The 17,924-nt window shown below is 39.4% G+C and overlaps 1 protein-coding gene across 10 annotated transcripts in view; it reads left to right on the plus strand.

Moving 5' to 3' along the window:
• The window catches only part of rptor (regulatory associated protein of MTOR, complex 1), a 95,720-nt gene that overhangs the window by 26,948 nt on the left and 50,848 nt on the right, over window positions 1-17,924 (plus strand). For 7 of the 10 annotated variants that reach the window (XM_053638977.1, XM_053638979.1, XM_053638981.1 and 4 more), the window contains exons 5-7: window positions 9,752-9,910; window positions 12,526-12,672; window positions 16,613-16,791. In XM_053638977.1, coding sequence (XP_053494952.1) covers window positions 9,752-9,910; window positions 12,526-12,672; window positions 16,613-16,791 — 485 coding nt within the window. The remainder of the gene's footprint in view (window positions 1-9,751; window positions 9,911-12,525; window positions 12,673-16,612; window positions 16,792-17,924) is intronic. The other 3 variants (XM_053638978.1, XM_053638980.1, XM_053638972.1) reach the window with 1 other exon arrangement.

Raw genomic sequence — 17,924 nt, forward strand, 5'->3', positions numbered from 1 at the left:
AAACATAAACAATTTTTAAAAAGTTCTTTATTGAGTTCCTAGCACTGGTACAGCCTAGATATGTAATGGTCATGTGACCTACTATTGAACAACTTTGCGTGGCCATGTCTCCTACAGTAATAACATTCAAAACAATTTGTTCTTTTTCAAATGAGGTGTACAGTACACCTTACTTTTTAGTAACTTTTAGTTTGATGAGCATGCGTACATGGCGAAGATACGGCCATGACTGTGGTTTTGGGATTTTGGTGAGATTGAAATTTTATCAACAAAAAAAGTTCTCTATTTTGGTCTGGTTAGTCATTTAGACTAGACCCAATGTATAAATTTCATAAACATGTACGTTCGAGAATAATTATTTGCTTCAATAATCTGTCAGACTAGCAAACCACACCTCTCTAATCGCGAACCATAATTATACAGTCCTGATTTACCACCACAGTCTTCTTTTATTTGTTTTTTTTTTTTTTAATGGACTTATTTATAGCCACTTCAGGAGTATTTATAGAAAATTTACTGCACTTTCTCCATTTGGATCTTGTGCAAACCTCTGAAAAATGAAGCACAGTTGTGTTATTGGTTGACAATGAAAATTTCACAAAGAAATTTTAAACGGAACCAGAACTCTGAGACTACAAAACCATCTATCACCGTGAATTCTAGTGAAATAACATGACTGTGTCTTTGATCTAAGTGCCCTTAGATTTATGCTTTTGCGCCAAAAAAAAAAAAAACCCGACAACCTTGTTATTTTTTTGAAGACTATATTTTTTCCATGTTAATTAAATCAGAAAGCTGGTGTGAAGTTGTTTGGGCTCTTTCTGCTCTGTCCGCGGCAGCCTTTGCAGTTTATAGACTGTATTATTATTATTCTTTTTTTCTACCAAGCACTTAAGTCTCAAGGTCATTTCGGTAATGCATTTAGTGTCAGATTTTTTGAGGAAAGAAAGCTTCAATAGTGCGCTGTTCTCCAGACTTATTTATTTCTCACATCCCGGCTTCCTGTCTGCACTATTACAACGATAAATTCTTTCTGAAAAAAGGGAGATTTCATCTATCAAGGCCATAAAGTCGAGAACTTGCTACCATAAAAGCTGAGAGTTTCACAGAAGTGCAGAATTAGATAGAAACATAGAGATATTCAGTTCAATATTGAGGCAGTTCTATGTGACTTTTCTCACGTAGAATGCTCTAAATGCCTCTGAATATATGTGAAGTTTTACACATAAAAATACTCATTAAAAAGATAAACAAAACATTGAACTTTTCTGTTTAATTCAATATTATTGAAATTCAAAAATTATGATCATAGAATGGTCAGAATCAACCTTATTATTTATACTACCATACATTTTATATAACAGTTTAAAACAACACACTCCAAAAATAATATCTTGGCAAGTGTAATTATTTAAAATAGGCAAATGTTTCTAATATTTCACTTTGAGATTACAATAAAACATATATAAAACAATGAAGTCTATTCATTTTTGTTTTCTAATTTCAAGCTTGCATTTCTGTTTGTTATATTGTCACGTAATTTCACATATTTTAAGCATTTATTTCTTGAACAAGACAGCTTCAAGCTTGAAATTAGTAGAAATGTCTTTAAATGTGATTAATATTTTTTTATATTTGCTACATAATCTAATTTAATATTTTATATTTTTTCTACATGTTTTTATGCTTATTACTTATTTTTATCAGTGGTGACTGTAATAACCGTTAAAACCCTACAGTCAGGTCATATTCATATTATATATAATATTTGCTTCTGCAAAAACCTTTAAACGTCTCCTAAAAGGTCAACAGAAGTTTTCAATAAAATAACACTTTTTCAAGCTTGAAATGAGTAAAAAAAAATCTATAAATTTGATTAATATTTTTATATTTGCTGCCTAAAAATCTCATAATGAAATATTAGATGTATTTGTATATATTTAATATAGTTTTGTGCATATTTTAACTTTAAGATCTCTTTGTTAAAAGGCCACATTCAAGTTGTTTTTGTATTGTATATAAAGTTTCTTGCAAAGGTCGTCAAAATTCTCGTTAAAGTACTTGTTTAAAAAATCATACTCATAACACTATTAAACTATAAATATCTATATATAAAATGTAAATGATGATTGTATTTGTATTTTTTTATAAAAATCTATTTTTTTATATATATAAAAAAGTTATTCTTCCGAAAAGGTCCAACTTGTGTGATACTTTGAAATTTTATTAATATTTTTTCGTACATAGTAATCTCATAAAGAAATATTACATACATTCACATACATTTTTTAATATTTTTACCTTTTTTTTTTTTACTTTACTTTTTTGGCTACTATTTTTTATTGTATATTTTTTGCAGTCTAATTACAATAAGCTAAAATAACTGACATTGAACAATTGTAATAATTGTAAAATACCTACCTTCAGGTCTTTTTCTAATCATATATAATATTTTCTGCAAAAGCCTTTAAAAATTCACAGCATTCGTTTAAAAAAAAACAAAACATTACACTAATATCTTAACACCAGTTAAACTGTTGTATACAGGACCTAGCATATTTACACAACTATTGTATTTTTAAATATCAGCCTGTTTTCTACCTAAAAGGTCAAACTTGTGTGATATTTTCGCAGTCAATACGACTTAATATGTCATGCATAACGTTTAAGGCGTCCTCTGTATGCACTTCTGGCCTTTAACAGACTACCAGATGCTTCATCTCTGATATATAAGTCGAGTAAAATGTGTTTTTATCGACTGAATGTAGAAGCAAGAGGTCGTTTCTTTACTCTAGCATTGATCCGGTTTCAAATGAGATATCTGACATTCCACATGTTATTTTAACGCATTTGATTGGATCAGTACACAGACACACACACACACACGTAAATAGAGGACATACTATCACTGTGGTGATATTTTTGAACAGACGCATTTCTGTGTTCTCATTTATCACCACTCCATGTTCTATAAATAACTCTCAGTGTGTAAGCTAACACTCATCCGGACATGACACACAGTTCCTGTTCTTGACTCATGTTACAGTTCATCCTCTTTCCTAGCATTTTTCCCAAAAATTCTGTTTGGGATTTTTTACAATTTCTGGCTCTGTCCCACGTAGACTGGATTTTTTAACGACATTTTATTCATCAGGAAATGCGCATTATAAAACATAATAGCTATAAAATTGATCATATTAACTACATCTAAAAACTACCTCAGGAGGCCATTAATATAGCTAGTTGACAAGTACAGCTAATAATTTACCTTAGGAATTGTTACTAGCTACCTAACTTAATTACAGCTAAAGCAATTACCTCAAGCGGTTAGCTTAACTACAGCTAAAATTGCCTCAAGAAAAATTACCTCAAGAGGTTATTGCTAGCTGGCTAACTTAAATACAGCTAAAATTATGTAAGGAGGTTTTACTAACTAGCTAATTTAGTTAAGCAGCATCTTCTCCTGAAGACATGGGAGCCACATGTATAAAATGATTAAATCTTTGTTGTTATGCTATGGCTAATATTCATATCATAGCACACAGGTGTCAGCGTAGCAGTGGGACTATGTGACAATGCTTTATTAAATTCCAATATATGATTCCCGCAAGATTCCTTAACAAATGACAAAGCCAATGTGTTAAGCCAGTGTGCGTGTATGCATCTGAGAGAGAGAGCATCTTAGCAAACTTTATCCGCATTTCATACACAGCTCGAGGAGCAGCCGTCCTGCGGGAGGATTATATAATCATCTGCACATGAGGCGTGTACGTGTGTGAGACAATGAGACTAGAGGAGTGTGTGAAAGGACAGAGAGAGGGAGTGTGTGTGTGTATTAGTGTGCATTAGTGTGTAATAGTACATCATGTCTGTGTCTTAGTGAGTTGTGGAGTGTGTGTGTGTAGCTGCACACCAACTGACACAAGTCCTCTTCATTCTGCAGCCAGTTACATAACAGTAACACTTGCACTTAGCACTTAGTCACACACACACATTGTCCTGCTGCTATTGACACACACTGTGTGTGTGTGTGTGTGTGTGTGTGTGTTTGTAAGCAAGCAACAGACTGTAGTAAGATGTAGGGCAGTGTAGAGGCAGAGCCATCTCACCTCCTCTCCTGCTGTTAAACACACACATACTGAATATATAAATGTATATATATTTAAATAAGTGTGTGTGTGTGTGTGTGTGTGTGTGTGTGTGTGTATGTATGTATATATATATATATATATATATATATATATATATATATATATATATGCACACACAGAGTATGAACAAATTATTTTTATGTTTGGGCTTGCTAGTACGATTCACCTTCGGACATAGTGATATAACCAATGATGAAGCTACTTTCACTATATATATAAATATATATATATATATATATATATATATATATATATATATATATAATGTGTGTGTGTGCGTGTGTATATATGTATATGTATTTAGTTAAATTTGACTTTTTTGTTAGTGGGGAAAGTTCAAGTGTATACTGAAGCGTGGGGAATGCCGGAGTGTAAGGAATACTGAAGCGTGGGGAATGCCGGAGTGTAAGGAATACTAAAGCGTGGGGAATGCCGGAGTGTAAGGAATACTGAAGCGTGGGGAATGCCGGAGTGTAAGGAATACTGAAGCGTGGGGAATGCCGGAGTGTAAGGAATACTGAAGCGTGGGGAATGCCGGAGTGTAAGGAATACTGAAGCGTGGGGAATGCCGGAGTGTAAGGAATACTTAAGCGTGGGGAATGCCGGAGTGTAAGGAATACTGAAGCGTGGGGAATGCCGGAGTGTAAGGAATGTTGAAGCGTGGGGAATACCGGAGTGTAAGGAATACTGAAGTGTGGGGAATGCCGGAGTGTAAGGAATACTGAAGTGTGGGGAATGCCAGAGTGTACATGGCTCTCCCCACAGGAGTATCTCAAACCTTTTTCCCCCCACTGAGCTTACGAACAGAATCAACCCCTCTGGTAGCTTGTACATTTCAGCTCGGCCTTGTCCCAATCCTTCACTCTCTCTCTCTCTTGAACTCTTGCTCCTTGTTCACTCTCAGCTCCAGGGAAAAGAGTGTTAAAGCTATCATGCCATGTTACCATGGAAACCAGCAACTTTTTCTCACTCCCTCACATTAAACCCGGTGTGTGTGTGTCGTGATTTGACTCATCGACTATTGTATTTTTTTTTCTGTGAGAGATTTCTCAGCTTTTTCTGCAGTAATGTCACAGTAGGAAAGGTAAAGAAGATGCATTTTTTAAACAAAAAAGTCTTGAGAAAAAACATCCTGATGGTTACTGAATAAAGCTTATGTTATAAACAAGTCCTTTTTGCATTAAAAAGCCTTTGTTGAATAATTACATTTGTTTCAAATAGTGAGTTCATTCAATATGAAAATACTTTTTATTTATTTATTTATTTATTTATTTATTTATTTAAAAATACGGACAGATTTTTTTTTACCCAAATGCATAAATTTAATCAGGTGATAAAGGAGTAATTAACATTCTATTTCCCACTTACCTGCTGTTATTTTATACTGTTTTACAATGTTTTTTTTGTGTAAAAAACATTTCATTACTAGTTAGCTTACATAAACACAGCTAAACTTACCTTAGATATCTAACTTAAATACAGCAAAAATTAGCACAGGAGGTTATAAATAGCTAGCTAAGTTAAATACGATTAAAAAAAAAAAAACACCTCAAGAGGTTATTACTAGTTAGCTAACTTAAAGTGCACCTATTATGGATTTTCAAATATTTCCTTTCATATGTTATAGAGCTGTTTGTGAATGTAAAAACTCTGCAAAGTTTCAAAAATCAAAGTCGTTAGTAATTCCAGACTTGCTTCCTGTACTAACCTATGTAGGTTTGTAACAAAAAGCCCCGCCTCTGGTCTTCATCGGCTGCTCGCGAACAGACAGAGCTGAAACTCGTTATGGTAGTGGGCGTTTCCTTTTCGACACATGCTGACAGCGGTAGACCAATCACAACCGACTGGGACATCTGACCAATTAGAGCAGAGTATGCTGTCTGAAAGGAGGAGTTTAGAATGAATCCTTTAGAACGGATGATTTAACGAGTCATTTGTGACACTGGGGAGAAAAGGTAATGCTCCAATTTAAATTATGGGCACATTAAAATGTTTTTTGAACTTGGATGCATGTAAATCTATTTCATGAGACCTTTAAAACAAAATTAGGCACGTTTCAAAACCATAATAGGTGCGCTTTAAATAAAAATAAATAATTTTTAAAAAACATCTCAGAAGGTTATTGCTAGCTAGCTAAGTTAAATACAGCAAAAATGAACTCAGTGGGTGATTACTAGCTAGCTAACTTAAATACAGATAAAAATGACCTCACTGGGTGATTATTAGCTAGCTAACTTAAATACAGCTCAAAATTACCTCAGTAGGTTATTACCAGCTAGCTAACTATTCCATTATTTTATTATTATTTGTTTTGAGGTGTCAAGGGCATTAAGTGACATAGATGTAGATATCTGAAGCGTAACTTGCTCAAAATTTGTTGACGTAATTTAATTTCCAGTTCTGAAAAAAATAGTGATAGCGGTTTTATAAGTTTAAGCTTGAGCAATAAGGTAATAAAAATTTTTTTAAATATCGCACTAGATTTGCTACTTTTAATCTAGCAAACTCATCCATATGTTTAGCTAGATTGTTCATTTTAACGACATTTACTTAGCATGCTAGTTAGCGTTATTTTAGTTGTTAACATTCTACAGACACCCAGAGGTGTCGATACAGTCCTGTTCACTGTTTGAAGTAATGTTTTCGTTTGCGCTCATTACCGAGCACGAGTGCGTGTTCTTATTTTAAAAACGTTCTCCTTGCGTTGTCATGCAAGACTCGGGTGTTGGGTGAATCGATGAGGTCGTGTTAAAAACAGCCCGTATTAAAAAGCAGCGCTTGTCATAAAATTGAAATTGCACTTTTATACAGTCGTAAACGTTAGCAGTACCACTGTAATGTATTGCATAAAAGCAAATGTCAGACCTTCGTCATGAATATTTAATCTTTCGGCTTTCTTAAATTATTTACGCGTAACATAATGTCTTCCTGACGCTGGCGTATAGCCGGAGTTAACGTAAACGCCCTCTGTCTTCGTGCAGGAACAAAATTGAATACGAGCCCAGGGCTTCTTCGTCTTTCTGGAACATTCCGAGGAGATGACGAAGAACTCAGGAGGGAGAGATGCAAAAAAAAAAAGAAAGTGAGAGAAATGAGGGATTTTGTGAGGTGATACCTGCGAGAGAGAATCTGAGAGGGTGTGAAGTCTTTTGGGAGACTGCAGCTCTATGTAAAGCCTCTTCTCTCACACACACACACTACCTGAGGAAGTTATCTCCCCATCCATCCTCTCCTCTCGAATAACACATTCCCCACTCCAGCTCGTCTCATCCTGCTTGCTAATTTAATAACGTCTCCATTTAAGGTCCCGCTAATCTCATTCCTCCCTCGCTCCGATAGCACAGACCGAGACGTCCTTCATCTGGATTGGAACACAGCCGATAGTGTAACCCATTAGCGTAAGACGATAGCTTCTCCGTTATCTTCGTTGTTTAGGGATGAGTCGTGTTATAACAGAAGAAGTAATTGTTTCGTTTTGTTTAATCATGTTATGTGATCGTGGCTCAAGGGGTGGAGTTACATTTGTTTGGTTTGATCACGGATTTGATCACTATAAGCGTATACCTAGCATAAAATGATCTATTTACATTACACAGCATAATGTTTCTAGTTTGGTGGCACTGTGCGAAGATTGGCAAACGTAGGTCGCATAACTAATGTTAGGTGAATTAGTATTTTGTTTCATTAACAAGAACGCTTACTTGCACGTGCTATTATATTGTGTAAATTAACGTAGTGTTCTAAGGAGTGAAAAGAAAAGCTAATCGGATCAGATTAACATAAGCTCCGCCTCTCATTGATGTGTGGACTCCCTGTCACTAGGCATCATCACAACGGGTGTGGCGATTCTCTCTGTCGCTTTCCCCAGCCACCTCGACTTAAATTACACGTCTTTGTATTTAATAATTGTCACGTCTTTAGTAACTGATACGCTGCTATTTTCTTCGCTTGTGTTTTACGACATTCCAGGGCCGTGACGTAGTGAGTGGTAGCTTCAGCTAGCTATATCACTGTTTTAAAAAGATCTCTTACCACACGTTTATTAGTGATTGATTACCACTTCCTTACAGTGTTTTAACAGAATGACCAGAACAAAGCCCCGCCCTCTCGTTTTCTATTGGCTCACAGATTTAGCAGGTTCACGTAGATGAGCTCCTTAAAGAAGGCGGATTTTACGATTGATTTCCAGAGAGTTCATTAATGTTTTTGGAGGAAAAACCTACACATGTAGTTGAGTTTACAGCTAAATTGACAGCTAAGCCAGTAATAATCCGCTCTTAAGGTGTGATCGGTGACGATGCTAACATAAGCTAGATAGCTAAAGTTACCACAGGAGTCAGTCATGTTTTGGGAAAAAGAGTAATTTCTTCTCATCCTCTTTAGAAATTTTTTTTCCCCCCATTTTTTCGGAGTTTCTGAGGACGGATAGACAAACAACCGATTAAACACGAACAGAAAGTGAATCAACAAGTTGGTAAACTTATTCCATCGATTAGCATCCGGATGGTCTCGACCTTGTTCTCCTGCTGTCTCCATATGCATTATTCCACCATCATTGGGCCTACGAGAGAAAACACACACACACACACACACACACTCCCTTGCTAAGTGCTTCTGGAAGAACCCTCACACTTGTCTGCATGCGTTATTATCCTGGAGCTGTCTGTCTCTCTGACTTTACATATCGACACGTTTCTATTCTGAAATCTCCGGGAAAAAAAAGTCACACTTGCTACGTCACATCTAAACGTTTACACCATCACTTTATTCGCTTTATTTATATCGCAACAACTTTTCCACCCCCCCCCCCCCCCCCCCCACTGTGCATCTCTCCGTGTCTCCATCTGTCTTTCTTTCTGTCTCTATCCCTCGTTTAGTCTCCGGATGAACGTGGCTGACGGAGTTCGTCTCTCGTTCTCGTTAAAACCCGAGGTGCAGGTGTCCCGAATTTCGAGTGGTTGAAAGCGTGAGAGCGCTGTTGCTAGGCAATGTGAGGACGCCTCTTAAAAGAGACCTCCTTACGTTATTTCTCGTTACTTGATCACGATCCAATCAATAAGATTATTAAAGCTAACGTAATGCTGGATATTTTTTTCCTGTTTATTTCAAGCATTTATTTCTAGAAGAATCAATGAAAACACATTAGGAAAAAAAAAAGGTGTAGAATTAGGTTTTATAATTGATGTTTATCATTTTTTTTATAGTTGATTTATACGATTATTCACAATAATAACAGGATCTTTGGTTTGTCGTTCTGAGAGAACCCTTTAAGGTCCTATGTAGAACCCTAAGACAGAAGATTTTCTTTTTATATAGGGTTTAATTTAGGAAACAAAGAACCTTTGAGCATTAACACTATAAAGAAGCAGCTCAATTTCCGGATGTTTCCGTATTTGGAGATCTGCAGAACTTGGTAGGAACCACCAGTGCTCAGGTTCTAATGCGCTCAGACGTCCAGGTCCTGTCTGAGGAAGGACAGAACTGGAAAGATGATGAATGTAAAATGTTGTCATGCTGACCGGTAGCCGTTCCCTTCGGGTCAGCTGTTGGTGTGATTAGCGAGGTTGTGTAAGGTGTTATGTTCTCCTCCCGTCCACCAGGCGCGCTATAAGCAGAGTTTAGACCCCACAGTGGACGAGGTGAAGAAGCTGTGTACGTCTCTGAGGAGGAATGCTAAAGAGGAGCGTGTCCTGTTCCACTACAACGGACACGGTGTCCCCCGTCCCACCGTCAACGGAGAGATCTGGGTCTTTAACAAGGTACACACACAGAGACACACATGCACACTACACACACACACACACACACACACACACACCACACGCGCACTACACAGACACACGCACACTACACACACACACACACACCACACACACACTACACTACACAGACACACGCACACTACACACACACACACACCACACACACACTACACACACACACACGCACACTAAACACACACACCACACACACCACACACCCACACACAGACACACGCACACTACACACACACACACGCACACTACACACACAGACACACGCACACCACACGCACACTACACAGACACACGCACACTACACACACACACACAGACACACCACACGCACACTACACACACACACACACAGAGACACACGCACACCACACGCACACTACACAGACACACACACAGAGACACACGCACACCACACGCACACTACACAGACACACGCACACCACACACACACACACAGACACACACACACCACACGCACACTACACACACACACAGACACACGCACACTACACACACAGACACACATGCACACCACACGCACACTACACACACAGACACACGCACACTACTCACACACAGACACACGCACACTACACACACACACAGACACACGCACACTACACACACACACACAGACACACGCACACCACACACACACACACACACACACACACACACACACTACACACACAGACACATGCACACCACACGCACACCACACACACACACACACAGACATACGCACACTACTCACACACAGACACACGCACACTACACACACACACAGACACACGCACACTACTCACACACAGACACACGCACACTACACACACACACAGACACACGCACACTACTCACACACAGACACACGCACACCACACGCACACCACACACACACACGCACACTACACACACACACGCACACTACACACACACAGACATACACAGACACACGCACACCACACGCACACTACACAGACACACGCACACCTCACACACACCACACGCACACACTACACAGACACATGCACACCACTCGCACACCTCACACACACCACACGCACACCACACACACACTACACAGACACACGCACACCTCACACACACCACACGCACACCACACGCACACCACACGCACACCACACGCACACTACACACACGCACACCACACTACACAGACACGCGCACAGACACACAGACACACGCACACTACACACACACAAACACCACACGCACGCCATGCACACACCACACACACACGCGCACACTACACACACAGACACACGCACACCACACGCACACACAGACGCACAGACACCACACACACGCGCGCGCACACTACACACACACAGACACACGCACTACACACACACAGACACACGCACACCACACACAGACACACGCACACCACACACGCGCACACAAACGCACACACTACACACACACAGACACACGCATACCACACACACGCGCACACTACACACACACACACAGACACACGCATACCACACTCACACCACACGCACACTACACACACACACACAGACACACGCACACCACAAACACGTGCGCACATTACACACAGACGCACGCACACTAAACACACCACACGCACACTACACACACACACGCACTCTACACACGCACACTACACACACACACGCATACCACACACACACAAGCACACTACACACACACACAGACACACACGCACACTACACACATACACACACTACACACACACATCACATACACACACACACGCACACTACACACACACGCACACGCATACACACACACACTGCACACACATATACACATGCATACACACACACACAGACAATGTTCAGTAACTGTATTAAACATCTCCCTCAGTGAATATAAGAAATTATGAGTAATTCAGAGAAAAGCTGTCTCACTCTCTTCCTGTCTCACTCTCACAGTTTCAGCCTGCTCTGCCCTCTGTCTGTTTACCTCACTGTCTGTCTCTCTTTGTGTCTGTCTGTATGTCTGTCTATCCATCTATCTCTCTACATATTTGTCTATCTGTCTCTGTCAGATCTGTCTCTCTAACTTTGTGTCCGTCTGTCTGTCTGTCTGTATATCTCTCTGTCTACCTTTCACTACCTGTCCACTACCTTGTATCTGTCTGTGTTTGTCTGTCTTCCACTCGGTGTATCTGTCTGTCTGCTTGCTTAGGTGTCTGTCTATCTTTGTATCCCTCTGTATATACAATGTATATTTATCTTTCTACACGTGTCTGTCTGTATGTATGTGTCTGCCTTTCACTACCATCGATCCATCTTTCTATCTGTCTGTCTATCTATCTTTATTTCTTTCTTAATCTATTTGTGTCTGTCTTTGTACCTGTCTTTCTGTCTGTTTATCTGTATGTCATTGTTCTCTCTCTCTCTCTCTGCTCCCACACTTTCTTCATCTGTTCCCCTCTTTCTCACTTTCATCTTGTCATTTTGTCCATCTCTTCATCCCATTCATTCCCTCTTTTATGACCAACAATACTAAACGCACCTGTACTGACAGCAGCACTGATGTAGTAATCACTAATCTCTCTCTCGCTCTCTCTCTCTCCATTTCAGAACTACACTCAGTACATCCCTCTGTCCATCTACGACCTGCAGACGTGGATGGGGAGTCCCTCCATCTTTGTATACGACTGCTCCAACGCCGGCATCATCGTCAAGTCCTTCAAACAGTTCGCACTGCAGAGGGAGCAGGAGCTGGAGGTCAGACACACACACACACACACTATACACATACACACACACTACACGCTCTACATACACACTACACTCACACACACACACTACACACTCTATACACACACTACACACAATACAGGCACACTCACACAAATACAGACACACACAAAAACACACTCTATACACACTCTACATACACACACTCACACACAATACACACTGCAGGCACACTCACACATACAAACACACACACAGACACAACACACTCTGCATACACACTACACTCACACACACACTACACACACTACAGGCACACTCACACAAATACAGACACACACACTACACACTCTACATACACACTGCACACTCACACAAATACAGACACACACACAACACACTCTATACACACTCTACATACACACTCACACAGCATACACACTACACACACACTCACACACAATACACACCACAGACACACACACTACACACACAACACACTCTACATACACACTACACACACACACACACACACACAATACACACTACAGGCACACGGGCAGCTGGTAGAGTGGGTTGTCCATTAATCATAGGGTTGGCAGTTCGTTTCCCGGCACACATATCTCCACATGCCAAAGTGTCCTTGGGTAAGACACTGAACCCCACTTGCCCACGAGACTAGCACCTTGTGTGTGTGTATGTGTGTGTGAGAGAGAGAGAGAGAGAGAGAGAGAATGAGAATGGGTGAATGAGGAACAGTGTAGAACCACTAAGGTTAAAAAGTGCTATATAAGTGCAGACCATTTACCAATTACATATACACACATAGTCACACACACTACACACTCTACACACACTCTAAAAACACACACTCTACACGCACGCACACACACACACAAATTCACAAATCTCTCTCTCTCTCTCTCTCTCTCTCTCTCTCTCTCTCTCTACACACACAGTCTCTCTACACACAATCTACACAAATACATACACACACAAATACAGACACACACTCTACACTCACACAAATACACATCTCTCTTTCTCTACACACACAGTCTCTCTCTACACACACAAATACAGACACACAATGTTTTTGAATGTGCACCTTGGAAATCTGTAACTTCCCTGCCCCCTTTTTTACGCTCTGACCACCCTTCTCTCTCTCTCTCTCTCTCTCTCTCTCTCTCTCTCTCTCTCTCTCTCTCTCTCTCTCTTGGCTCCGTTGTGTCAGACAGGTTTAGATTAAACCCAAAGTCCACCGAGTCTTTACACTGTAGGGGTCATGGGTCACACAGTGATTGAGGGAGTGAGGGTAACGGAGGAGAAAAGAGCAGGAGCTCATCTCTCCACTCATCAATAACACCTCGCTCTTAAAGAGAGAGACTCACTCCTGCTTTCCTTCTTCAACTGTTTATATACACTTCTGTAATGGAGTTGAACTGCTGCTGTTGTGTGTGTGTGTGTGTGTGTGTGTGTGTGTGTGTATGTGTGAGAGAGAGAGACTGTATTTGTGTGTGTGTGTGTGTGTGTGTGTGAATGTGTCTCATTTTGAGGAGTTATATTTACATTTTCACTTTAATTAAACACCACAACTGTGTGTGTATAAAAAATATATGCTTATGTGTTAATTAATGCAAGTGTTTTTGCATAATCTAATTTGCATATTCAGTATGTGGTGTTTACAATCAAAGCTGTGTGATGCCAGAGAAAAGCCGACATTGCTGCGTCATTAAACTGTGATAGGTGTGTGTGTGTTTGGCGCAAGTTATCATGTAGGGGCTAACACTAATGTTAAAGTCCCGTTTGCAATGTTTAAATAATGTCACAATGTAAACGCTAGAGTTTGATACCAGGTTGTTGTTTTTTTCCCCTGTAACATGTACGGTTGCCATGGCGCTTCTTCAGTCAAATAAACTGCTGACATCTCTGTAAAATCTATAGCTTTCGCTGTGTAACTTATGAGGTAAGTATTGAGTAGAGCAGAAAATGGATTAGTGCAGGACTCCAACCGTGATGTAACAAGAGCATGAACCACGGTGTCTAGGTCTTTTCTAGAGAGAAACTGTTTTACCTTTGCAATAGATCTTAAATGAAAGAAGCTTCCCTGGTTTGTTTATCAAAGTGCAAGTTTGAGTCAAAAATAACTCCCAAGATTTTTGACATATTTGTTAACAGAGAGAGGACCTAGAAGAAGCAGTAGGGGAGCCCAAAGTTTTGCTTCCATTTAACTGCAGACAATTGTTAGACATCCAACATTTAATGTCCTCAAGACATTTAAAAAGGGACCCAAACGGACTGATGCCATTTGATTTAACTGGCAAATATAATTGGGTATCATCAGCATAGCAGTGAAAGGAAATATCATATTTCCGATATATAGAACCTGAGGGAAGCATATAAAGAGAAAACAACAAAGACCCAATATGGAGCCCTGAGGAACACCACACGATAAGGGGGCTGACGAAGAAGAGAAATTCCCTATGTTTACTGCGAAAGCCCTATCTTTCAGATAAGATGCAAACCACTGCAAAACCATGCCCTTGATACCAACCACAGACGCTAAGCGATTTAAAAGAATACTATGGTCGATAGTATCTAAGGCAGCGCTAAGATCCAATAAGACCAACACAGCACAAGTGCCAGAGTCAAGTGACATTAAAATATCATTAGTAACCTTTAACAGGGCAGATTCAGTGCTGTGTAAAGAACTTGTCTAAAATATTAGAAAGATTCAAATGAGAATCTAACTGTTCATAAACAACTTTTTTCCGGCAATTTGGAAATAGGCCTATAGTTGTTGTGTAAAGTTGGATCAAGATAAGGTTTTTTTTAAGCAAAGGCAGCACAATTGCATGTTTGAGGCTGGCTGGTGCAACTCCGGTAGCTAAAGAGCTGTTAATAATGGTTCTCACAACTGGACTGACAGTTTCAAAAACCTCTTTCAAAAGACGTGCTGATAAAACATCCGTCATACAGCTTGAACACTTCATCTGTGAGATTAAATCAGAAAGTTAGTTAAATACCTGAGCGGAGGTGAGTCCTCTAGAGGATCACATCATGAAGGCATAATAGGAGAATTGATCACTTCAGTTTTGTTGACGAAACAGTTAAGAAATTCGTCACAGGATTCAGGAGAGGGGGGTCAGGTCTAACAGCCCGAGAAGGATTTAGCACAGAATCGATAGTATTAAATAGTATTAGTACCTTAGGCCTATTTGCTTTCACAGCTATTCATTTGGAGAGATCATTTGATTTAGCCTCTTTCACTGACCTCTGATAATTTATTAAAGACGTCTTAAAAATGTCATAAGAGACATGCAGTTTATCTTTCTTCCACTTACGCTCCATTTTCCTGCACTCTTGTCTAAGAGCACGGGTACAATCGTTAAGCCACGGCTGAAGAGCATGTTTCTTTTTAACTCTCCTGGACTTGAGTGGAGCGCTAGTGTCTGAGGTGAGAGAGCAAGTATTATTAAAAACTTCAACCAGCTCTGCAGTATCCATATCATTGTTATACGTATCAAGGAAATTGACATCAATGAAATTGGCATCTTACTGTCATTTTAATTTCACAAATAGTTGCAGTTGTACTAAATATCAGAAGACGACGTCAGAACGGAGCAGCTGCTCTGCCAGTCTGATCCAAGTAACTGCCCTTATGCGACCAGGCCCATGGGTCTGGGAGAGACGAGCACACACCTTCTGACCAATCAGATTCGAGCATTTAACCGCACACAAAATAATCATAATAAAACAAAATTAACATTTATTTATTTTTATTATTTAATATATTTTTTATATATACTTACCTCTATACACCAATTGTATCTTATAGTGAACTGAAGCATCACAAAATGGCCGCCATTTGATCCCTAAGCCGACAATGAGGAGGGGAAAAAATGTCAGACGGAGAAAGCTCTCGTACACACATGCGTGCTCTCACAGCCTTGCTTCTTTCGCCCAGCAGGTGGCGGCAATAAACCCGAACCACCCCCTGGCACAGATGCCCCTCCCTCCATCCATGAAGAACTGCATTCAGCTAGCAGCGTGTGAAGCTACCGAGCTCCTGCCCATGAACCCTGACCTCCCTGCTGACCTGTTCACCTCCTGCCTGACCACGCCCATCAAAATCGCCCTGCGCTGGTAAAACACACACACACACACACACACCCCATATATAAGAAATGAAGAAATGTCCTAATCATATTGTTGTACATCCATCATTTTATTTCATTTTAAATCATTAATATTAATTAGTGTAATTAATTAAACAGGTAGTATTCGAATACATTTGCATATTAATAAGCTATGTTCAGTACAAGCTGTAAGTGTAGCTGCCTTTAGATTTTTTGGCAAAGAAAAGCACAAACTATTTTTTAGAATGATTTTTAAAAGTGTTATTTATTTATAATAAATGTTAATGCTATGTTGTTTATTTATTTATTATGTATTTATTGATGTAACAATCCTCTTCACACACTGAGGCTAAAAATCCAAAATGGCTTCCTATTCACTCTATGTGCTCACTACCTAGTGCACCTTTGTGCTCGATTTGAGATCATTTAAATGTCATCTTTTGGAGACACACTTTTCGCATGCTTAATTATAAAATTCATATTTTTTATAAGACAATAAAATGTGATGATAAATCATTTTAAATAATTAAATAATATGAATTTTGTGCTTTTATTCGGAAATCATTTTCTGCATCATGCAACATTTATGAGTCGTTGCAAAATTGGCGTTGAGCATTTTTGGCTCTTGCATGTGTAAATATTTTACACACTTACACACATACACGCTGTGATGAGTTTGTAGTTGAAATGTCTGTTAGTGCGTAGGTCAGCTCCTCAGAGGTCAGTGTGTGTGTTACAGAGTTTAAGGATATTGATGTTTCTGTATAAATTATAAATAGAGGAATCGCGATCACATAAGATTTAATAAGAGTTAAAAATTACGTGGGGAGAGACTCAAATCACTCCCTGTACACTCTATTTGTATTCTATACACTACGCACTTGTTTTAAACCTTTTTGCACTAAACTGAAATAACTGATGTTTTAGATCATTAGCTTTGAATAAATACACTAGCTAGGGGTTGCCATCTGAGCATATTAGCATTAGCTAGACATAAATAACTAGCAAGCTAAGAGCGTTATAAAATAAGGACTTGTTGCTATTGGAGTAGCTAGATGTAGCCCCATCCCCTTCCTCTGTGTAATTTAGGCTGCTAGTGGAAGTGTAAAAGTGTGTGCGTACCACACCACGCCTTGTAGA

This window comes from Ictalurus furcatus, chromosome 12 (assembly GCF_023375685.1).
Source record: "Ictalurus furcatus strain D&B chromosome 12, Billie_1.0, whole genome shotgun sequence".
In the NCBI taxonomy this organism is placed as follows: domain Eukaryota; kingdom Metazoa; phylum Chordata; class Actinopteri; order Siluriformes; family Ictaluridae; genus Ictalurus; species Ictalurus furcatus.